This window comes from Entelurus aequoreus, linkage group LG11 (assembly GCF_033978785.1).
Source record: "Entelurus aequoreus isolate RoL-2023_Sb linkage group LG11, RoL_Eaeq_v1.1, whole genome shotgun sequence".
In the NCBI taxonomy this organism is placed as follows: Eukaryota; Metazoa; Chordata; class Actinopteri; order Syngnathiformes; family Syngnathidae; genus Entelurus; species Entelurus aequoreus.
Window position 1 is genome coordinate 15,152,887 of NC_084741.1, and position 25,895 is coordinate 15,178,781.

At 41.4% G+C, this 25,895-nt stretch overlaps 1 protein-coding gene across 6 annotated transcripts in view; it reads right to left on the reverse strand.

Moving 5' to 3' along the window:
• Nucleotides 1-25,895, reverse strand: part of LOC133659820 (BMP-binding endothelial regulator protein-like) — a 450,456-nt gene that overhangs the window by 9,544 nt on the left and 415,017 nt on the right. For 4 of the 6 annotated variants that reach the window (XM_062062599.1, XM_062062597.1, XM_062062598.1 and 1 more), the window contains 4 exons: nt 22,599-22,689; nt 22,430-22,512; nt 19,558-19,657; nt 19,374-19,483 (listed from right to left, as the gene is read on the reverse strand). In XM_062062599.1, the coding sequence (XP_061918583.1) occupies nt 19,636-19,657; nt 22,430-22,512; nt 22,599-22,689 (196 nt within the window). In that variant the 3' untranslated portion in view covers nt 19,374-19,483; nt 19,558-19,635. Of the gene's footprint in view, nt 1-1,507; nt 1,639-8,434; nt 8,778-8,848; nt 9,051-11,819; nt 11,987-12,085; nt 12,132-16,646; nt 16,752-19,174; nt 19,310-19,373; nt 19,484-19,557; nt 19,658-22,429; nt 22,513-22,598; nt 22,690-25,895 lie in introns of those variants that run through there. The other 2 variants (XM_062062603.1, XM_062062602.1) reach the window with 1 other exon arrangement.

Consider the following 25,895-nt stretch of genomic DNA (forward strand, 5'->3'; position numbering starts at 1 on the left):
ACATTCATCCTCTACTGTTGCATTTCTAATATAAATTAATGTAAAGTTTTTACTTATATTTGTCAGTAAACTCGCCATGAAAGCGCTAAAACATACCGGTGTAGTGAGTTTACATTATTCACCCAAAGAACTTTAGTTATTAGAGCGTTCCGGTCGGACCTTTTTTTACGGGACACATTTCCGTTGTTGTTGTTTCCGAAAGAGGATATGCTGCTTTAAGTAAAGTTTGAACGTCATTAAAACAGTTAGCTCCGTCTTTTGACACTTCTTCCACTCCCGTCCTTGCACGCTACACCGCTACAACAAAGATGACGGGGGAGAAGACGCTGCCGAAGGTGAGCCACGTAAATAAGACCGTCCACAAAACGGTGCATCCGGAAGCAACTGTCAGAAAGCGACTTGAAGATGATTTGTAAAACATCATCTATACAACATTTTGACCAAAGAACCACCATTACATGTTATGTAGACCACAAGGAAGTCTTTTACATTTAGACAAAAATAATAATAATATGACTCCTTTAATGCGCCCTATAATCCTGGGCATGACGTTAAAGTGCATCCGGCAGTGGAGGCTCCTCTATGGGGTCTTGGGGCACTAGGAGGTTAACCCCTTTACTACTGTTACCCCAGGTGGCCCTTGGCAAAGGCCTAGTACCTGACTGCCCCCTAGCCAGGGGTACGGTGAAGACCTCAACGGCGGAGCAGGCGGAAGATGGTAGATTTAAGAACTACCACAACGGCTGCGATGGGGAAGAAGGCTGCAGCAGAAAAGGGTCCCCAGTCGTCTTGGACTCCATGCCACTGGACCCGGACACGATTCTGTCAAGGACCGTGTGGTGACTGTCTGTGCACCAGTCTCCCCATGTAAAACGAAGTCACGCACAGGCATCCTCCATGGAGGGATACACCCCTACCTGGAGGATCGTCGTACTCGTTCGAGTGACCGCCAATGATGATTAATCCGGTGCGCCTTAAAAAAAATAAAATTGACCATTCATCGGCAGTACGCTTTATAATCCGGTGCGCCCTATGGTCCGGAAAATACGGTAGTCTTATTTTAGTTCTGGGAAGATACGTTGTTGACCATAACTACATTATTACTAACACTGTTTCGCATGAAACCATAACCTGCTAATTTGTACTTTAGATCGTTTTATAGCTTGTCGTGTGAAATGTGTTTACTGACAAAATACAGAAATGTATCGTTATTTAGTGTTAACGATTGTACTTACGTAAAATAATTAATTAGACGTGCAATTGCATTCCCGCATTCCTTGGGAGCCCGACGCGGAAATACGTAACCACCTATGCGCGTAAATTCCACGTCAATTCCATCACTCTTAAGAGTTATACGATGTTTAAAATAGTTTAAGTTGGGGGAAATTAAGTCTCACTCGAATGTTGGTACCTCTGAGACGTCGTAGCTAAAACAAATCCAAGTAGTATAACGTAATAATTACAGGTAAGTAGTGACCAAGTAGAACTGGTTGTTGTTGTTACTCACCCATACAGGCGGCGTCAGGACTCCAGGGGACGGGGGAACCTTCTCGCGCGCAGGCCCGGCTGTAGGCGATGAAGGACTCGCAGTAACAGTTCTTATGGACCGGACACTCACACATGTCCGTCACACACGACCTGCGGAAAAAGTAATTTCCGTCAAAACCTGTGACGTGTGTCTTCAGTGGGCTCTCCAGTTTCCACTCATTTGAATGTTATCTACGCGGAAACAAATGTATTTTCCGTGTGCACAAAACACAGCCTGTATTTCCCTGTTTTCGACCAATCACAAAGCACCATCACAAACCGTTGTTCCTCGTTTTCAACCAATCACAAGGCAGTATAAAAAAAAAGGACTTTCGGAAAATATAAACACCTACACGAATAACATCACTGAGCCAAAACTGTCAAGGCTAACATAAAATTTTCTTTACAATAATGTAACTTTTTATTAAGATAAGCCAGGGGTCGGCAACCCAAAATGTTGAAAGAGCCATGTTGGAGCAAAAATACAAAAACAAATCTGTCTGGAGCCGCAACAAATTAAAAGCCATATTACATACAGATAGCGTGTCATGAGATATACATTGAATTGAGATGACTTAAAGGAAACTAAATGAGCTCAAATATAGCTACAGATGAGGCATAATGATGCAATATGTACATATAGCTAGCCTAAATAGCATGTTAGCTTGCAGTCATGCAGTGACCAAATGTCTGATTAGCACTCCACACAAGTCAATAACATCAACAAAACTCACCTTTGTGCATTCACGCACAACGTTAAAAGTTTGGTGGACAAAATGAGACAGAAAAAGAAGTGGCATAAAACACGTCCTAGAAAGTCGGAGAAAGTTATGCATGGAAACAAACTTAAGGTGAGTTCAAGGACCGCCAAAATTAGTAGGACAAAACGGCGCTCGCCAAATACTCGAATCAGTGAAGCATGTTTAATACCAACAGTGTGCTTTATAACAATTAGGGAGGTTTGTGTCATGTTTTTCCTCCTACAGAAACCATATTAAAACAAAAAATATATATTTTTTCCCCTCATCTTTTTCCATTTTTCATACATTTTTGAAAAAGCTTCAGAGAGCCACTAGAGCGGCGCATGACGTAAAACCACACGTCTGTAATGAATAGATCAATATATTTTTTAATTGACTTGAGTTCTGTGACTTTTAATGATTTTGAACTAACAGGCTTGGCTTATAGATGTCACGGTGTGGTTGCAGCTTGCTGCGAGGTTTGTTTCCCCGGGATGCAAACGGATTACTCTGGACGAGGCGTGCAGGTAAAAACATTATTTATTTAATAATTAAAGCTGCAAGCAGCGATGGACGGGACCGACTTTGAGGGCTCATAAAATCCAAACCGGAGCAGTAATTAAAACTCTTTCATCAACTTTTAATCAGAAGGGTTCAATCTCTCTCCTGTGCTAATTTGAAGCAGACACGACAAACGCGCTCAGAGGAGATCATGTTTGAAAAAAGGTGACGGTTTTTACACAACTTTTGTTTTGAAGGGGGAATTGCAAACTTCCTGTTGATTTTTGCTGGGGGTTGTCAGTGTATGAAATAGAGGTCTAAGTGGGACCTACCGGTACATAGAGGTTTTTGTTTCATGTCTCTACGGCATTCCTACTGGGAGCTACGGGCAGTTTTGTCTGTGTTTTCTTCCTAGGGGGCGCTAGAGCGCAATTTTGAGTTTTGGGGTTTGGTTTTTTTGATTAGATTGCAATTTTCGCCAGTCCTGATGTGTGTGTCCAATTTGGTGAGTTTTGAAGCATGTTAAGAGGGTCAAATTACAACTCAAAGAGGCGGCGGTATAATAATAAAACGATAGAAATACAACAGGGTCCTCTGTCCCAAAGGGACTCGGGCCCTAATATCCAACTAACGAAACCAAGGCAAGCGTGCCAATCGCACGCGGAAGCTAAGGCAACAACTTAGGGCAGGAAACATACACGACTTACGTGGCAAGGCATGAGGCAAACAAATGACGCCAGACTGAGCGTGGAGAGCAAGGTGACTAAATTGCTCTCTGATTAGTGGTTGACCGCAGCTGAGCGTGGGACCACTAACCAGAGGCAGGTGAAAATAATAAGTAGCTATGGCAACCAAACCAAACTCAGGTGTGAAACAGGAACTAAAAGAGTCCAAAACTAACAGAACATAACAAAAACATGATAATAGACAAGGGCACTTGATCTTAAATATGTCATTTCTAAAAAGAATCCTTGTGGAGGGGGGGGGGGGGGTGTGGACTGCGGGCCTGTCGCGGAGCGGGGTGTGCAAGGACCGGCCTCGAAGACAGCGGCAGGTGAGTAGATTGCCCAGCTGGGCTTTGTTATCTAATCACCTGTCGCCCTTATTAGGAGCAGCCGGGACGAGAGACGGGGGCGGAGTGGCTAACGAGCAGACGGGTGAGACCGAGAGGCATTGTGCTGGAAAGCAAAACCATACGGCTGTATGAAAATAAAAGACTGTTACCTCAGACTACCGGGCTCCCAAGAGAATCCTTGTGTCAGGAGAACCACAGGGTTATTGTGTTTTGTTGAAAAAGCCAAAATAAACAATAAAAAGGACAACTAAATTGGGTAACAAATAACAATGTTCCCACTTTGAACCCTTGTATCCCAGTTTGGGACTGGATTAAAATAGTCCAAAAATGGTGAAGATTGCCTTTGTTGAAACTCAATTCAACTCGAGTACATGCAGTAAATATACCCATTTTGGTAAAGTACACGCATTACGTAAGTTCTTGTAAAGTACAGAAATTAAAGTAACACTTAAGCTAATTATTAAGAAACTATTATTGCAGTAAACTCTCGATTATTTGACCGTAATAAAATTGTATTAAGTACAAATTTTTATTTATACTAGAGATGTCCGATAATATCGAACTGCCGATATTATAGGCCGATAAATGCTTTAAAATGTGATATCAGAAATTATCGGTATCGGTTTCAAAAAGTAAAATTCATGACTTTTTAAAACACCGCTGTACAGAGTGGTACACGGACGTAGGGAGAAGTACAGAGCCCCAATAAACCTTAAAGGCACTGCCTTTGCGTGCCGGCCCAATCACATAATATCTACGGCTTTTAACACACACAAGTGAATGCAATGCATACTTGGTCAACAGCCATACAGGTCACACTGAGGGTGACCGTATAAACAACTTTAACACTGTTACAAATATGCGCCACACTGTGAACCCACACCAAACAAGAATGACAAACACATTTCGGGAGAACATCCGCACCGTAACACAACATAAACACAACAGAACAAATACCCAGAACCCATTGCAGCACTAACTCTTCCGGGACGCTACAATATACACCCCACCTCAACCTCCTCATGTTCTCTCAGGGAGAGCATGTCCCAAATTCCAAGCTGCTGTTTTGAGGCATGTTAAAAAAAATAATGCACTTTGTGACTTCAATAATAAATATGGCAGTGCCATGTTGGCATTTTTTTTCCATAACTTGAGTTGACTTATTTTGGAAAACCTTGTTACATTGTTTAATGCATCCAGCGGGGCATCTCAACAAAATTAGGCATAATAATGTGTTAATTCCACAACTGTATATATCGGTATCAGTTGATATCGGAATCGGTAATTAAGAGTTGGACAATATCGGAACATCGGCAAAAAAGCCATTATCGCACATCTCATAATATTTTCATAGTTAAAGCATAAAAAACAGTTTACAACCTTAAATATACAGTACAGGCCAAAAGTTTGGACACACCTCATTAAATCTATTTTCTTTATTTTCATGACTATTTACATTGTAGATTGTCACTGAAGGCATCAAAACTATGAATGAACACATGTGGAGTTATGTACTTAACAAAAAAAAAAGGGAAATAACTTAAAACATGTTTTATATTCTAGTTTCTTCAAAATAGCCACCCTTTGCTCTGATTACTGCTTTGCACACTCTCGGCATTCTCTCGATGGGCTTCAAGAGGTATTCACCTGAAATAGTTTTAACTTCGCATGTGTCCTAGTTTTGATGCCTTCAGTGACCATCTACAATGTAAATAGTCATGTAAGTATGTTTTGTGTTACTGGAGTCAACATTGCAACTTTATCTCCTTACATTTCACCTGTTTGCTCTTTTATACAAATGTTTATGTTTTTTAAAAAACATGACTTTTAACGCACATGCAGTGGAATGTCAATATTTCAGCACTGCAAAAACTGAAATCTAAGTAAGATTAAATATCTCAAATAAGGGTGATATTTGCTTATTTTCTGTCTGATAAGATAATTCTTCTCACTAAGCAGATTTTATGTTAGAGTCTTTTACTTGTTTTAAGGGTTTTGGTCCTAAATGATCTCAGTAAGATATTACAGCTTGTAGCTGAGACTTTATGACCTATATTGAGTAAAACATGCTTGAAACTAGAATATCAAGTGTTGCAAAGCTGTGTCATCAACACTCACAAGTATAAAACTACTTTTTTAAAGTACCGTATTTTTCGGAGTATAAGTCGCTCCGGAGTATAAATCGCACCGGCCGAAAATGCATAATAAAGAAGGAAAAAAACATATATAAGTCGCACTGGAGTATAAGTCGCATTTTTTGTGGAAATTTATTTGATAAAATCCAACACCAAGAATAGACATTTGAAAGGCAATTTAAAATAAATAAAGAATAGTGAACAACAGGCTGAATAAGTGTACGTTATATGAGGCATAAATAACCAACTGAGAAGGTGCCTGGTATGTTAACGTAACATATTATGGTAAGAGTCATTCAAATAACTATAACATATAGAACATGCTATACGTTTACCAAACAATCTGTCACTCCTAATCGCTAAATCCCATGAAATCTTATACGTCTAGTCTCTTACGTGAATGAGATAAATAATATTATTTGATATTTTACGCTAATGTGTTAATCATTTCACACATAAGTCGCTCCTGAGTATAAGTCGCACCCCCGGCCAAACTATGAAAAAAACTGCTAATTACAATCCGAAAAATACGGTAATAATTTCTTACTTCAAGCATGAAAAAAAAAAAGCGCATATCATTATGTCAAGATAATGGCAGTAGCATTTACTTAATATAAGAATATTTTTCAACATATTAAGCAAAAAGGTCTCTTATTTTCTACCAAGAAAAGTGCACTTGTTATTAGTGAGAATGTATTTATTTTAAGGTACAAACCCCGTTTCCATATGAGTTGGGAAATTGTGTTGGATGTAAATATAAACGGAATACAATGATTTGCAAAACTTTTCAACCCATATTCAATTGAATGCACTACAAAGACAACATATTTTAAGTTCAAACTCATAAACTTTATTTTTTTTCTGCAAATAATAATTAACTTAGAATTTCATGGCTGCAACACGTGCCAAAGTAGTTGGGAAAGGGCATGTTCACCACTGTGTTACATGGCCTTTCCTTTTAACAACTCAGTAAACGTTTGGGAACTGAGGAGACACATTTTTGAAGCTTCTCAGCTGGAATTCTTTCCCATTCTTGCTTGATGTACAGCTTAAGTTGTTCAACAGTCCGGGGGTCTCCGTTGTGGTATTTTAGGCTTCATAATTTGCCACACATTTTCAATGGGAGACAGGTCTGGACTACAGGCAGGCCAGTCTAGTACCCGCACTCTTTTACTATGAAGCCACGTTGATGTAACACGTGGCTTGGCATTGTCTTGCTGAAATAAGCAGGGGCGTCCAAGGTAACGTTGCTTGGATGGCAACATATGTTGCTCCAAAACCTGTATGTACCTTTCAGCATTAATGGTGCCTTCACAGATGTGTAAGTTACCCATGTCTTGGGCACTAATACACCCCCATACCATCACACATGCTGGCTTTTACACTTTGCGCCTATAACAATCCGGATGGTTCTTTTCCTCTTTGGTCCGGAGGACACGACGTCCACAGTTTCCAAAAACAATTTGAAATGTGGACTCGTCAGACCACAGAACACTTTTCCACTTTGTATCAGTCCATCTTAGATGAGCTCAGGCCCAGCGAAGCCGACGGCGTTTCTGGGTGTTGTTGATAAACGGTTTTCGCTTTGCATAGGAGATTTTTAACTTGCACTTACAGATGTAGCGACCAACTGTAGTTACTGACAGTGGGTTTCTGAAGTTTTCCTGAGCCCATGTGGTGATATCCTTTACACACCGATGTCGCTTGTTGATGCAGTACCGCCTGAGGGATCGAAGGTCACGGGCTTAGCTGCTTACGTGCAGTGATTTCTCCAGATTCTCTGAACCCTTTGATGATATTACAGACCGTAGATGGTGAAATCCCTAAATTACTTGCAATAGCTGGTTGAGAAAGGTTTTTCTTAAACTGTTCAACAATTTGCTCACGCATTTGTTGACAAAGTGGTGACCCTCGCCCCATCCTTGTTTGTGAATGACTGAGCATTTCATGGAATCTACTTTTATACCCAATCATGGCACCCACCTGTTCCCAATTAGCCTGTTCACCTGTGGGATGTTCCAAATAAGTGTTTGATGAGCATTCCTCAACTTTATCAGTATTTATTGCCACCTTTCCCAACTTCTTTGTCACGTGTTGCTGGCATCAAATTCTAAAGTTAATGATTATTTGCACACAAAAAAAAGTTTATCAGTTTGAACATCAAATATGTTGTCTTTGTAGCATATTCAACTGAATATGGGTTGAAAATGATTTGCAAATCATTGTATTCCGTTTATATTTACATCTAACACAATTTCCCAACTCATATGGAAACGGGGTTTGTATTTTTGGGTTCATTGAGGTTAGCTAATTTTACTTGTTTTGGAAAGTCTTGACAAGCCGAATTTTCTTGTTCTATTGGCAGATAATTTTGCTTAGTCCAATAAGTAAAATACCAATAATTTTTGTATTTTTTTTTCTTGTTTTTGAACACTGACTTTTTGCAGTGTGGTTACCTGTAGAAGGGGCCAAAGTCGACCACGCGGTGACACTTCTGGAACTCCCACGATTTAATCTTCTGACATTCCCGGTGAGCTCGGAACTTGACCTTGACGCTGGCGGGGCACAGGAAGGAGACGGGGCGGCGGTGCAGCGGGGGCTGGGCGCACAGGTCGTTGGCGTCCACGCGCCACGACTCAGCGAACTCGTCCACGTCGAACTTGAAGTGTCCGTCTCCGCCGGCGGTGTCGTCGCGCTTGTGGCCGTTGTAGTTGCCGCACAGGCCGCAGAGGCGCCCGCGCAGGTGCGGGGCGGCCACCACCTCCACGAAGCTGTCCCCGTCCCACGTGATCTCCAGACCTGCGGAGACGCCACACGTCAGCTTTCCCCCGTAGAGCGCCGCTGTGGCCGCCGTTTTTCACCGAGCTGACCCGCGATGGCGGTGAGCTTGAGGAGGTACCCGTCCAGGTCGATGTGCACCCCCGGCCCGTGGTAGGGGAGGGCGATGCGGGTGCCGTTCTTGCGGACCGTCAGGTGCTGATGCAGGCCCAGGACCAGGGCGCCCAGCCTCACCTCCACCGATTGAGTCCAGGAGAAGGAGCGAGTGCGCCGGGCGTCGTTTTTCACCAACACCTGGCGGGGGGATCACAAGCGCAACTTTGTGACGTCTCTTAAGAAACTCAATCGTACGTCTTTTATTTTCCACTTAACTCTTCCACTAAATCAATGTCTTTAATACAAATGAAGATGGTTGATGGCCACCAGACTCACTGTGCAGGATACAATAACACCATTTCTTCCATGTTGCCATTTAAAGTCACTTGCTCTATGTGGAGGGGGGCGTGGCCTGCGGGCCTGCAGCGAGGCGGGGTGTGCCAGGACCGGCCTCGAAGTCAGCGACAGGTGTGTAGATGGCCCACCTGGGCCTTGTTATTTAATCACCTGTCGCTCTGTATAAGCAGCAACCGGGAGGAGAGTGGCGCTGGACCGGACCGGGTGCACCGTTGAAGACCACCGACGCCGGTTGCGGACGATGCGCCTGGGGACAGAGGACCGCCCGTTGGTGCTGGGTCAGCGGCTCTCTGCGTCCCCAGGCGTATATTCCGTAACCGGCGTTGGTGGTCTTCAGCGCTGCACCCGGTCCGGTCCAGCACCGCCCTCCTCAGGTCTGTGAAGTGCACTCGGGAGGCCGCCCTCCTCCCGGTTGTTGCGACAGGTGATTAGATAACAAGGCCCAGGTGGGCCATCTACACACCTGTCGCTGACTTCGAGGCCGGTCCTGGCACACCCCGCCTCGCTGCAGGCCCGCAGGCCACGCCCCCTCCACACTCTGGTTGCCTGCTGCTGATTACCACGCCAGTTAACAGTGCAACCTGCCAGCCAGCGAGCGATCCGTGCGCCAGTTGTCAACCAGTGATTAGCGCAGCAGTTGTGAGAGTTATCAACTAGCGATTTGCGGCACAAGCTGCCAGGTAGCGATTAGCTCTGTGGTTGTCAGCGACCGATCAGTGTGTCAGCTGTCAACTAGCGATTTGCGCGCTGTTTGTCAGCCAGCGATTAGCCCATCAACTGTCAGCTAGCTATCAGCGCGGCTGTTGTCAGCTAGCGATCAGCGTGTCAGTAGTAGTCAGCTAGCAATTTCTTCACGCAAGTGGTCAGCTAGCAATGCGCAGTTATCAAAGAGCGATTTGCGGCACAAGCTGCCAGGGAACGATTAGCTCTCTGGTTGTCAGCTAGCAATCAGTGTGTCAGCTGTCAACTAGCGATTTGTATGGTGTTTGTCAGCTAGCGATTAGCGCATCAATTGTCAGCTAAATATCAGTGCGTCTGTTGTCAGCTAGTGAGCAGCGTGTCAGTATTTAGCTCGTGATTTTCTCACGCTAGTTGTCAGTTAGCGGTTAGCGCACCAGTTGTCAACTAGCAATTAGCGGTACAAGCTGCTAGGTAGCGAATAGCATTGCAATTGTCAGCTAGCGATTAGCACTCTAGTTGTCAGCTAGTGATTGGCGCGCGAGTTGTTAGCTAGAGATTAGCGGGGGCAGTGTTCAGCTAGCGATTTGCACGCTTGCTGTCAGCTAGCGATTATTGGTGCAAGCTGTCAGCTACCTATTGTCGCTGTAGTTGTCAGCTACCGATTAGCGCACTAGTTGCAACTACCGATTAGCGACACCCGCTGCCAGGTAGTGATTAGCACTCTAGTTGTCAAATAGCAAGTAGCCTGGCTGTTGTCAACTAGCGATTAGCCCTGGAGTTGTGAGCAGCGATTAACACATCAGTCGTCAAATAGCAATTGGCGGCAAAAGCTGCCAGCTAGCGATTAGCGCACCAGTAGTCAGATAGCGATTAACGTGCAAGGTGTCAACTGGCTAGTGATTAGCGGACCAGTTGTCAATTAGCAATTAACAGTGCAAACTGCCAGCTAGCGATTAGCGCTGTATTTGTCAGCTAACGATTAGCACACCAGTAGTCAGATAGCGATTAACACGCAAAGTGTCAACTGGCTCCTGATTAGCGCAACCGTTGTCAATTAGCAATTAACTGTGCAAACTGCCAGCTAGCGATTAGCGCTGTATTTGTCCGCTAGCCATTAGCGCACCAGTAGTCAGATAGCGATTAACGCGCAAGGTGTCAACTGGCTCGTGATTAGCGCACCCGTTGTCAATTAGCAATTAATGGTGCAAACTGCCAGCTAGCGATTAGCGCTGTATTTGTCAGCTAGCGATTAGCGCACCAGTAGTCAGATAGCGACTAATGCGTAAGGTGTCAACTAGCTAGTGATTAGCGGACCAGTTGTCAATTAGCAATTGACGGTGCAAACTGCCAGCTAGCGATTAGCACTGTATTTGTCAGCTAGCCATTAGCACACCAGTAGTCAGATAGCGACTAACGCGCAAGGTGTCAACTGGCTAGTGATTAGCGGACCATTTGTCAATTACCAATTGACGGGGCATGGTGCCAGGTAGCGATTAGCGCTTAAGTTGTCAGCTATCGATTAATAGTGCAAGCTGCCAGCTAGCGATTAACACTCTAGTTGTCATCAGGCAATTAGCATGACAGTAGTCAGCTAGCGATTAACGGCGCAAGCCGCCACAATGCGATTAGCCCTGTAGTCGTGAGCAGCACATAGCACACCAGTTGTCAGCTAGCGATTAGCAGCAAAAGCTGCTCGGTAGCGACTGGTGCTGTAGTTGCCAGCTAGTGATTAACGTGCCAGTGCGTGCTAGTTGTATGCTAGCAATCTACGGCGCAAACTGACTGCTAGCTGTTAGCGCACCAGTTGTCAGATAGCGATTAGTGTGCTAGTTGTCAATTAGCCATCCCTGCATCATTTTGTGGGTCTTTGGCTTGGAAAACATTGAACACATCATCATCATCATCATCATCATCATCATGAAGTGGTACCGTGAAGCTGGAGTCGGGGTTGTTGACGACGGCGTTGCTTCCGGGGCCCGTTGAGGCGGCGCCGCAGTCCTGAGTCAACACGTACTGACACGTCCCTTGGAAGTTAAAGGTTCTCCCATCGAAGGTGTTGTAGTGCGGGTCGCCAAACACCGTACACACGCCGGGCTCTGCGGCGAAGGGGGCGGAGTCAAAACCAATAAAAACGGCGTCGAAAACTGAGCGACCACCCAGCCGGTCAAACAGGAAGAGGAAATGAACTTACTCACTTTCAGTGCAGACGGGGCAGCAGCCGGTCCGGTTCAGGATCTTGTTCTGGGAGGCGGAGCCATATAGAGAGGAAATAGTCACATGACAGGAAATAAGGGACTCCCAAACCAGGATACTGAAAGTGTGGCCTGTAGTAACATAGACATCTTAGAAGTAAACGCAGCATTGGCTGCTGTGACGCGAGAAATTCGGCCGCCATCTTGAAGTGGTGATGAGGAGCCGGCGAGCAGCCTAAACTGACAGTTGACAGGTAGAAAACAAAGATGGTGTTCAGCGTTTTCCTGCTCAAATGAGCGGACTGTTGAAAATAGGAATCGGGGGATTACTTTTCACGAGTAAGATTTAACATTAACGTACTATTGGTTGTATTTTGTGAAAAGAATATTACCACAGAGTTGAGAATGAGCAAAGATCTTCAATAGTACTGAAATCAAAAACAAAATTCACCAGCCACCACTGATTATGATGCATTCTCATTTTAGGCAAAGTATAAGACAATACTTTCTTAACAGTATAATTGTAACCAGGAATAAGTCTTCAAGTAACAATATTCAAATACTAACATTGTTGGGTAACACAGAATTTGGTTTTATTCTGAATGCAGTGAAGCAGATTGGTGGTTTTAGCTGATATAAAGACTTTCAGGTGTTTATATATGTTTATGTTGAAGTATTTGGCAGACGCTTTTATCCAAAGCGACATACATAAAAAATACATATAAAACAATCACTGTAAACATGATCATTTACGGGAAGAATGTAATACAAAATATCAATACAAAGTGTCAAGACAGAATAAACTCTCTGCTGCTGCAGCAACAGAGATACAGTCTATAAGATATATAGATATCTAATATATTCATACATTGTTTATGTAGAATATACGCATGTATATATAACCTAATCATATTGTTTCTTCAATTTAAAAATAGCTGACCGTTTTTTTCCCCCTTCTCTGGGGTTATATTCCCAGTTTTGATCTCGGACGTCTGGTCACTTATAGCATCTAAGAATATTATATTACTGTTAAGGTAAACTATGAATAATAAAACATGTGTCCTTTATCATAGCTACACGTATGACGAAAAAGCGTGTGAAAATCAGTGGTATTGGGTGAGGTAAGATGAATGAAATGCTCCTGCCAAATGAATTGCACTGAGTGGGGCGGATCACCACTCCAAGATGGCGGCCCCGCGTTTCGTCAGCGCCAGTAGGCAGTAGCGCTCGATGCTGCGTCTACTTTCAAGATGTCTATGTGTAGTAATACTTCTCAGCATATTTACTTTTACACAGTAAACAAGTTCAAAATGGCGACCACATGCATTAATGAAACATTAATGATTGGCGTTAGCATTCAAAGCTAACTACTACATGTGACTAGGGCTGCACTAATAAATAAATTGCCAATCCGATTTCTTAAATTGATTCTTAATTATCAAAAAAAATTTTACTTAAAAAATTACAAAAACAAATTATAATTTTATAATTTTTTTTTAATACGAATATTTAAAAAAATACATGTTTGGGCCATCTTTATGCAACCAGAAGGAGCGTTTCGAACCTGTAACTTGTTTGGAAACATTTTTATTACAATTATTATACCAAATAATTATAATAAAAAACCTTGCGACAATTGGTTTGAGTCGAGAATCGATTCTGAATCGAATCGTCGCCCCAGGGATCGGAATCGAACTTGTGACACATCGGTGACACGCCCACTTCAGCTGGTGGACGAGGATCATGCGTGTGTTTGTTTTGATGTACTGGTGGGGTCCATGACCTGAGATGGCACTCACCCCGTGGAGCAAGTGCAATCAATAGAGGGGCACTTCCTGATGGACGTGGTGTAGTTTTTTTTATTTTTACAGGTGCCATTTTTCAGACTTTGTGTTTTCTCTAGAGGTCCCACACGGTATTGCGGTGTGTGAATTTGGACTCGTGGGAACCTTTTCCTGACAAAGTGTGTGGCTTTTGACTCTTTACTGAACGCCCAAGTGGTCAATGACGCTATTGCAGTGTGTGAAAACAACCTGGGTGTGTGTGTGTGTGTGTGTGTGTGTGTGTGTGTGAGCGCCATCAGAAAAAGAGCGGAGGGTTTCCTCACACTTTGTTTTGTTGCATGAGGGAAGACCTTCATTGATGTGGTCACACGCACACGCACACGCACACGCACACACACGCACACACACACACACACACACACACACAAGCGGTTGCGAGGAGACCAAAACATTGTCTGGTCGCGTTGCAGAGCGCCACCGATGATGATGGCGTTTAAGACGCCCTCAGACACGCTTCCAGGACGTCTGTCGTCATGACGACCGTGCGAGCTTGTGGTTTTTTAAAGTGTGATCAAAGAAAACACCTCATGAAAAATATGACTTGAATGGAGGACGTGTGTGCTGACTTCCTGTCGGTGACCTACACCACTTCCTGTTCTACAACGCTACATTACATGAATATAGATTACATCCATGTAATCTATATTCATAATAATAATAATGAATGTAGTAAAATGTACTGCAAATGTAAAGAATGTACGTTAAATGGAGTAGAATGTATTTTTAATGTAGTATAATGTACATTTAATATAGTTGAATGTACTTTGAATGTAGTACAATGCACTTTGAATGTACGTTGCATGTAGTATAATGTACATTGAATATAGTAAAATGTACTTTGGAATGTACTGGAATGTACGTTGCATGTAGTATAATGTATATTGAATATAGTCAAATGTACTTTGAATGTACGTTGCATGTAGTATAATGTACATTGAATATAGTCAAATGTACTTTGAATGTACGTTGCATGTAGTATAATGTACATTGAATATAGTAAAATGTACTTTGAATGTACTGGAATGTACGTTGCATGTAGTATAATGTACATTGAATATAGTAAAATGTACTTGAATGTACTGGAATGTACGTTGCATGTAGTATAATGTACATTGAATATTGTAAAATGTACTTTGAATGTACTGGAATGTATGTTGCATGTAGTATAATGTACATTGAATATAGTCAAATGTACTTTGAATGTACGTTGCATGTAGTATAATGTACATTGAATATAGTAAAATGTACTTTGAATGTACTGGAATGTACGTTGCATGTAGTATAATGTACATTGAATATAGTAAAATGTACTTGAATGTACTGGAATGTACGTTGCATGTAGTATAATGTACATTGAATATAGTAAAATGTACTGGAATGTACGTTGCATGTATTATAATGTACATTGAATATAGTTGAATGTACTTTGAATGTAGTACAATGCACTTTGAATGTACTGGAATGTACGTTGCATGTAGTATAATGTACATTGAATATAGTAAAATGTGTTTTGAATGTAAGTTGCATGTAGTATAATGTACATTGAATATAGTAAAATGTACTTTGAATGTACTGGAATGTACGTTGCATGTAGTATAATGTACATTGAATATAGTAAAATGTACTTGAATGGACTGGAATGTACGTTGCATGTAGTATAATGTACATTGAATATAGTAAAATGTACTGGAATGTACGTTGCATATAGTATAATGTACATTGAATATAGTTGAATGCACTTTGAATGTACTGGAATGTACGTTGCATGTAGTATAATGTACATTGAATATATTAAAATGTATAGTGTACTTTTAATGTAGTAAAATGTACTTTGAATGTAGTAGAATGTACTTTGAATGTAGTAGAATGTACATTGAATGTACTGGAATGTACTTTGCATGTAGTATAATGTACATTGAATATATTAGGATGTACTTTGAATGCAGTATAATGTACTTTAATGTAGTAATATTCACTTTGAATGTAGTATAATTTACTTTGAATGTAGTAGAATGTACGTTGCATGTAGTATAATGTACATTGAATGTACTTTGAATGTATAGAATGTACTTTGAATGTAGTAAAATGTACATTGAATGAAGTGGAATGTGCTTGGAATCTATAGAATGTACATTGAATGTAGTAGAATGTACTTTGAATGTATAGAATCTACTTTGAATGTAGTAAAATGTACATTGAATGAAGTGGAATGTGCTTGGAATCTACAGAATGTACATTGAATGTAGTAGAATGTACTTTGAATGTATAGAATGTACTTTGAATGTAGTTAAATGTATGTTGAATGAAGTGGAATGTGCTTGGGAAGTATAGACTGTACATTGAATGTAGTAGATTGTATTTTAAATGGAGTGGAATGTACTTTGAATGTATAGAAAATACGTTGTATGTAGTGGAATGTACTTTGAATGTATAAAATGTACGTTGTATGTAGTGGAATGTACATTGAATGTATAAAATGTACGTTGTATGTAGTAGAATGTGCTTTGACTGTATGGAATATATGTTCAATGTCGTAGAATGTACTTTGAATGTATAGAATATACTTTGAATGTAGTTGAATGTACTTTGAATGTAGTAAAATTTACTTTTGAATGTAGTCGAAAGAATGAGTTTTACCACAAAGAAAACCGTCTACATACTTGGATGTTATACTGATCTAGTAGACTGATTGGTGATTGGTCAGGAGGCATGTCACTCACCGAGGGGCAGCTGCTGATTGGTACACACTGTTTGGGCCGACACTCCACACTTCCTTTCACACACGCACACAACGTGCAGTTGAATGATGACCACATGTCTCCTTCCTGTTGATGACATCATCAAAACATCACAAGACTGCATTAACTCTGCGTTCATCCGTCCATCCATCACTTTATATATCCTCTCATTCATGCATCAATCCATCCATCCATTCATCACTTCATCATCCATCCATCAATTTACTGTATATATCCCTTCATTCATCCATTCAGCCATCCATCCATTAATTTATATATCGCTCATTCATCCATCAATCCATCCTTCAGCCATCTGTGTATCCCTTCATTCATCCATCCATCAATCCAAACATCCATCCATCAATTTATATATCCTCTCATTCATCCATCAATCCATCCATCCATTCATCACTTCATCATCCATCCATCAATTTACTGTATATATCCCTTCATTCATCCATTCAGCCATCCATCCATTAATTTATATATCGCTCATTCATCCATCAATCCATCCTTCAGCCTTCTGTGTATCCCTCATTCATCAATCACTTCATTCATTCAATTTATATATCCTCTCATTTATCCATCAATCCATCCTTCAGCCATCTGTGTATCCCTCATTCATCCATCAATTTATATATCCTCTCATTCATGCATCAATCCATCCATCCATTCATCATCCATCCATCAATTTACTGTATATATCCTCTCATTCATCCATCAATTCATCCTTCAGCCATCTGTGTATCCCTTCATTCATCCATCCATCAATCCACACATCCATCCATCAATTTATATATCCTCTCAATCATCCATCCATCCATCATTTTACTGTATATATCCCTTCATTCATCTATCCATCACTTCAGCCATCCATCCATTCATTTATATATCCTCTCATTCCTCCATCAATCCATCCTTCAGCCAGCTGTGTATTCATTCATCATTCATCCATCACTTCATTCATTCATCAATTTATATATCCTCTCATTTATCCATCAATCCACCCTTCAGCCATCTGTGTATCCCTCATTCATCCACCAATTTGTATATCCTCTCATTCATGCATCCATTCATCATCCATCCATCAATTTACTGTATATATCCTCTAATTCATCCATCAATCCTTTAGCCATCTGTGTATCCCTTCATTCATCCATCCATCAATCCATACATCCATCAATGTATATATCCTCTCATTCATCCATCAATCCATCCATCACTTCACCATCCATCCATCAATTTACTGTATTTATCCCTTCATTCATCCATCCATTAATTTATATATCCTCTCATTCATCCATCCATCCATCAATTTATATATCCTCTCATTTATCCATCAATATATCCTTCAGTCATCTGTGTATCCCTCATTCATCCATCAATTTATATATCCTCTCATTCATGCATCAATCCATCTATCCATCCATTCATCATCCATCCATCAATTTACTGTATATATCTTCTCATTCATCCATCAATTCATCCTTTAGCCACCCGTGTATCCCTTCATTCATCCATCCATCAATCCACACACCCATCCATTATCCATCCATCAATGTATATATCCTCTCATTCATCCATCAATCCATCCATTCATCACTTCACCATCCATCCATCAATTTACTGTATTTATCCCTTCATTCATCCATCCATCCATTAATTTATATATCCTCTCGTTCATCCATCCATCAATTTATATATCCTCTCATTTATCCATCAATCCATCCTTCAGCCATCTGTGTATCCCTCATTCATCCATCACTTCATCCATCAATTTGTATATCCTCTCAATTAATCCTTTAATCCATCCTTCGGGTATCTATGTATCCCTCATTCATCCATCAATCAATCCATCTATCATTCATCACTTCATCCATCCATCAATTAATCCATCCATCCATTTATATCTTGCTTCATTCAGCCATCAACCTATCTTTCATCCATCCATCAGTTTATATATCCCCTCATTGGGACGGCATGGCGCCGGTTGGGAGAGTGGCCGTGCCAGCAACCTGAGGGTTCCCGGTTCGATCCCCACCCTTCTACCAACCTCGTCACGTCCGTTGTGTCCTTGAGCGAGACACTTCACCCTTGCTCCTGATGGGTCGTGGTTAGGGCCTTGCATGGCAGCTCCCGCCATCAGTGTGTGAATGTGTGTGTGAATGGGTGAATGTGGAAATAGTGTCAAAGCGCTTTGAGTACTTTGAAGGTAGAAAAGCGCTATACAAGTATAACCCATTTACCATTGATCCATTAATCCATCTTTCGACCACCCATTCATCCATCTGTATATCCCTTCATTCATCCATCAACCCATCCATCCATCTATTCATCACTTCATCCATCCACCCTTCCCTCCCTTTATTCATCCTTCCCTGCCTCCCTTCATCCATCGATCCTTCCATCCCTTCATTCATCCATCCATCTCTCCCTTCATCCACCCATCTCTCCCTTCATCCATCCATCCATCCATTCTTCCCTCCCTTCATCCATCCATGTTGTCTCACCCTGTAGATTTTGTTGCGGACTCTGCAGTACTTCACTTCCTCCACCTTCACGTAGGACAAGCACTCCTCACAGCAGTGGTCTCCATGGCAACTGGCGGAGCGCGAGCAGCGCCGCCTGCAGACCACGGTGGAGTTCTGGAGGAGGAGGTCAGGGTGTCATCAAGTCACACATGTTGGCGCGGTGCCAGGCGGTCAGTACCTTGCACGTGCACGAGGTGCAGTTGTCGTGCGGGAAGGCGGCGGCGTTCTCCAGGACCTCGCTGTGGAAGAGGCAACTCCCCCGAGATAGGTCGAACACCTTCCTCTGACCTGCAGGGCGAGGAAGAGGATGATGACATCATCTTTGCCCAGACGTGACCGCACACACAGCAACGGTTCATTACCCAGACATTTGGGACAGCACTGTCCTGGAGGGGTGTGGCTGAGGTGGGCGGGGCAAGAAAGGACTGGACACGCCTCCCTCATGCAGAGAGTCCGTCCTCCCTGCAACAACAGCAACACTTGTCAGCATGTGCAAACTGTAAAACTGCGTGTACTATTAGTGTGTGATCTACTAATAGTACAATTTAGGGGGCCTATTTAAGTGGGGATTTTGCGTGTACTAAGCGGCTTCACCATGGAAACACTCATTTCCCTCCACATTCAATAATATTAGGGTTTCACAATGTTGTCAACAAGCACCAGATGTCTATAATCTGTACCACCCTTTCTGCTATAGCACCGAGAAATAGGAGTGTCAATCTTTGGGCACCTAACGATCCGATCCGATTCCGATTCCTGGGGTGACGATTCAATTCAGAATCGATTCCCAATTCAACATGATTCCCGATTCAAACCGATTCTCGCAATGCATTATTTGATACAATAATTATCATAAAACCTTTTTTCAAAACAGGTTACAGCAGACCTGGGCATTCTGCAGCCCGCGGGCCACATCTGGCCCTTTGTGCGTCACTGTCCGGCCCGCGTGAGGCCAATCATAAATTACAAAATACATTTTAAAAAGTATCTATGTCGAGTGTGCAATACAACGGTGCTGCTTTTGTTTTGAAAAGCGTTATTTGTCTTACTTCCGTGTGGACGTATGCGCGTGCGTGATTGTGAGTGAATGTGAACAGCTGCAATCACAAATTACAAAATAAAGTTGAAAAAACATTTATGTCGTGCGCGCAATATAACTGTGCTGCTTTTATTTTGAAAAGTGTTATCTATGTGCGTATGTCCGTGTATAACCTGTGAGTGAAGGTGCAAAGCGACAAGTGATGCGCGGTTTACACCCGAGACGCTAAAAAGAGAAAAGTTGATGACGAATGGCGTGTTTTCAACAAGACATGGACTGCCAAGCAACGTTCCCTCTAAGGTGCGCGCCTGCGCAATTGCGCACTGCTCAAGCGTCCTCTGCGCACAGCAAATATATGCCGCGCACCAAATGAAATCCCACCTGAATTCTAAACAAAATAAACATTTATTCTGTGTAATTTTGCAATGCAACTCTGAGTGACAGTGACAACAAGCGGCCCTAACGGGGTTCGTCAACACCGTTCAATTATTGTAACGTCTATCAAGATGCTTCGAGGCCAGGAATGATATCAATCCCTTTATTGAGCAAAACTGTTTATATTCGGCCATAACTACACCAAAACACGAGTAAAACACTTCTATCTCGAAAAACTAGTCATTTTCTGCCGTACAAACCAGGCCAAAACCAACTTGTCATCTGTCACCAACACGCATACCACTCAACCACTGGTGCGTTTATGGCCACACAAAAAGTCGGACAACTCAAACACCACACGAAGTTGCACTATGACTCCTCAGTCATACGTGTGCTTATTCTACTGTCATTTATTATTAATGTTAATTTATTTCTATTAATCATGGTACCGGTATGCTGTTACTAGAGAAAGTTACAGGAATGCACACTTCATCCTATGCTTACATTTCATTGTGCAACATGAGGATGTTAAGGGGAACTAAATGTGATCTCTGAAAGGGGTACAAATGATTTCCAAGGCAGTGCTTTTGGTATAAAGTTAAGTTAGGTTAAATGAAAGTATTCTTATTATTATTAATTATTATTATTATTATTATTATTAATCTTACGGTATATATCAAAAATAATATTGAGCAAAATTGAATTCAAATATTGTTGATGTGGCCCTCCAGCGGGTTGCTCATGCGGCCCCCGGTAAAAATGAATTGCCCACCCCTGGGTTACAGGCTAAATTTTTTTCCTAAAAACATATTTTTAGAAATTATCAATCAATCAATGTTAATTATATAGCCCTAAATCACAAGTGTCTCAAAGGGCTGCATAAGCCACAACGACATCCTCAGTTCAGAGCCTACATAAGGGCAAGGAAAAACTAACAATGACTATGAGAAACCTTGGAGAGGACCGCAGATGACCCCCCCCCCACCCCCAGGGGATTAATTAATTTGAAAATGTATTTATTTAGTTATTTATTTATTTAAATATTATTTAATTTATTTATTAAATGTATTTAAAATATTTAAATGTATTTAAAAAATAATAATAATAATTATAAAATTAATTTTTATATATGTAAAAAAAAAAAAAAGTATATATATTTAATTATTGATAAAAAAAATGTAAATCGATTTTTGGAAATTATGAATCAATTTAGAATCATTAAAAAACTAATCGTGATTCAAAAGTGTACCGATTATTTTGTGTACTCCTACAGCACCGCAGTGCATTAATGCGCCTGGAATGATCCCAACGCAAAAAAAAAAAGCATATTGCAAGATATTTCTTCATGTAGGAGATGTATCATAACCAAGTATTGTCTCTCCATCATCTGCCAGATTCCAGACGTACTAAACAAAGACGCACAACGCTCGCAGAACAGTTTCAGCATTGATTAATCACATTGCACAAATTATGATTATATTTGCATCTTCTCCTCCCAGTATTGTGGGCGCCCTGATGATCGGAATATATTCTGCATATTCACGACGACAGACACGTTAAATGGATTGCGCTCCTTAGTCTGCTCACTTAACGGACGCAATCCTCTGCTCACAAGTTTAGTGGATCAGCTTTGCGTGTGCTATCAGGTTTACGAGCAAAAATCTAGTAGATCGGGTCCTTTGGATTTGGAGTACCGTACATTAAGTGGTTCACACTGACAAGTACAACGCAGTACAGTGTGAGTACCAGGATGTTGTGCTCTAATCACTCAAAACACTTGGCAGCCATCTTGGATGAAGAACACGAGGACTAAAACTCACCGTGCAAGTACACTTGACGCAAGGTTTGCCTTCTGGACTGAACTCCTCCTTCTCTTTGTACAGACGACCCTCGAAGATGCAAGCTGAAACGTAAAAAGACCAAAAAAAATTAACTTCCCTGTTGTGAGACAGGAGGCGGAGCTGTGGCTGTCCGGTGGGCGGGGCTTACTGGGACAGGTGGGGCAGCACTTCTTGGGATGAATCTTGGGGTTCTTGCAGTGAACCACACACTGCACCTCTGCTTCCGTGATGACGCCTTCCTGCCGCAACAAGGAAAAAATATGGTATGTCGGACAACCTTTTTCTATGTTAGAACTGTTATTGTTGAATTAATCGGCCGTAATACCTCAGTTTTTGTTAGTAATCCATTCCAAAAGCTTAAGACAAGAATCGAATCGATAGAAAATACAAGCATTGTTTCTAGAGATGTCCGATAATATGGGACTGCTGATAATATCGGCCGATAAATGCTCTAAAATGTACTATCGGAAATGATCGGTATCGGTTTCAAAATTATCGGTATCGGTTTCAAAAAGTAAAATTTATGACTTTTTAAAACGCCGCCGTGTACACGGACGTAGGGAGAAGTACCGTATTTTCCGCACCATAAGGCGCCCCGTGTTATTAGCCGCACGTTTAATGAACGGAATATTTCAAAACTTTGTTTACCTATTAGCCGCCCCGTGCTATTAGCCGCACCTACGCTACGCTAAAGGGAATGTCAACAAAACAGTCAGATAGGTCAGTCAAACTTTAATAATATATTACAAACCAGCGTTCTAACAACTCTGTTCACTCCCAAAATGTAATGTACAAATGTGCAATCACAAAAATAGTAACACTCAAAATAGTGCAGAGCAATAGCAACATCAATAACTCAACGTTGCTCATACGTTAGTGTCACACAACACACAAAATAAACATTTAAAGCTCACTTTCTGAAGTTATTACTCATCCACAAATCCCTCGAATTATTCTTCTTCTTCGGTGTGCTTCACTTGTTTTTTGACACCATCGATGATGTGGACGCGCATGCAGTCGTAGATCAACAGGAACGGCGCTGCGTGAAAAAAGTCACCCGGTGTCTTCGCGTAAACGTCTATCAACCACTCGCTCATCTTTTCTTAATCCATCCATCCCTTCGAGATAGCTTTTATGATGACGCCGGCTGGAAAGTTCTCTTTTGGCAAGGTCTTCCTTTTGAATATCAGCGTGGGTGGAAGTTTCTGGCCGTCAGCATGGCAAGCTAGAACCACAGTAGGACGACTTCTCATTCCCTGTGGTGCGAATATTCACCGTACGTGTTCCCGTTGTATCCACAGTGCGGTTCACATGAATATCAAAAGTCAGTGGAACCTTGTACGCGTGTCTCTTAGTAGGAGACATTTTGTTGTCTTTACAGAAACACACAAATTAAATGAAACGTAATATCGGCGCGCTTCTTCTTCTACGGGGGCGGGTGCTCACCTTGGCGGTTGCTTACAGTAGAAGAAGAAGCGCTTCCTCTTCTATGGGGGCGGTTGCTTACCGTAGAAGAAGAAGTGCTTCCTCTTTTACGGGGAAAAAAGATGGCGGCTGTTTACCGTAGTTGCGAGACCTAAACTTTATGAAAATAAATATGAATATTAATCCATATATAAGGCGCACCGGGTTATTAGCCGCACTGTCTGTTTTTGAGAAAAATTGTGGTTTTTAGGTGCGGCTTATGGTGCGGAAAATACGGTACAGAGCGCCAATAAACCTTAAAGGCACTGCCTTTGCGTGCCGGCCCAGACACATAATATCTACGGCTTTTCACACACACAAGTGAATGCAAGGCATACTTGGTCAACAGCCATATAGGTCACACTGAGGGTGTCCATATAAACAACTTTAACACTGTTACAAATATGTGAACCCACACCAAACAAGAATGACAAACACATTTCGGGAGAACATCCGCACCGTAACACAACATAAACACAACAGAACAAATACCCAGAACCCCTTGCAGCACTAACTCTTCCGGGACGCTACAATATACACCCCCGCCCACTCCCCCCCAACCACGCCCACCTCAACCCCGCCCCCCCTCAATCCCGCCGCCCCATCTCCCGAATTCGGAGGTCTAGTACAGTGGTTCTCAAATGGGGGTACGCGTACCCCTGGGGGTACTTGAAGGTATGCCAAGGGGTACGTGAGATTTTTTTTAAATATTCTAAAAATAGCAACAATTCAAAAATCCTTTATAAATATATTTATTGAATAATACTTCAACGAAATATGAATGTAAGTTCATAAACTGAACATCAAATCAAGTAGGCTATTCCATTCATTACAATGCAACAATGCAACAATGCAATATTCAGTGTTGACAGCTAGATTTTTAGTGGACATGTTCCATAAATATTGATGTTAAAGATTTATTTTTTTGTGAAGAAATGTTTAGAATTAAGTTCATGAAACCAGATGGATCTCTATTACAATCCCCAAAGAGGGCACTTTAAGTTGATGATTACTTCTATGTGTAGAAATCTTTATTTATAATTGAATCGCTTGTTTATTTTTCAACAAGTTTTTAGTTATTTTTACATCTTTTTTTCCAAATAGTTCAAGAAAGACCACTACAAATGAGCAATATTTTGCACTGTTATACAATTTAATAAATCAGAAACTGATGACATAGTGCTGTATTTGACTTATTTATCTCTTTTTTTCAACCAAAAATGCTTTGCTCTGATTAGGGGGTACTTGAATTAAAAAAATGTTCACAGGGGGTACATCACTGAAAAAAGGTTGAGAACCACTGGTCTAGTATACTCTGGACTGAAGCTGTGTGCCTTCATTGTTTTTGTAGCTGTTGTTTTGAGGCATGTTTAAAAAAAATAAAAAATAATGCACTTTGTGAAAGTCAAACTATAGTATTTCCCATTGGATGGGAATGGGTATCAGGATTATCTCAGGGAGAGCATGTCCCAAATTCCAAGCTGCTGTTTTGAGGCAAGTTAAAAAAAAAAAAAGCACTTTGTGACTTCAATAATAAATATGGCAGTGCCATGTTGGCACTTTTTTCCATAACTTGAGTTGAAGTTGTTCTCTTATTTTGGAAAACATTGTTTTTGATTGATTGATTGGAACTTGTATTAGTAGATTGCACAGTACAGTACATATTCCGTACAAATGACCACTATCGTATTTTTCGGAGTATAAGACGCACCGGCCGAAAATGCATAATAAAGAAGGGGGGAAACATATATAAGTCGCACTGGAGTATTTTTGGTCGCATTTTTTGGGGAAATTTATTTGATGAAACCCAACACCAAGAATAGACATTTGAAAGGCAATTTAAAATAAATAAAGAATAGTGAACAACAGGCTGAATAAGTGTACGTTATATGAGGCATAAATAACCAACTGAGAACGTGCCTGATATGTTAACGTAACATATTATGGTAATAGTCATTCAAATAACTATAACATATAGAAC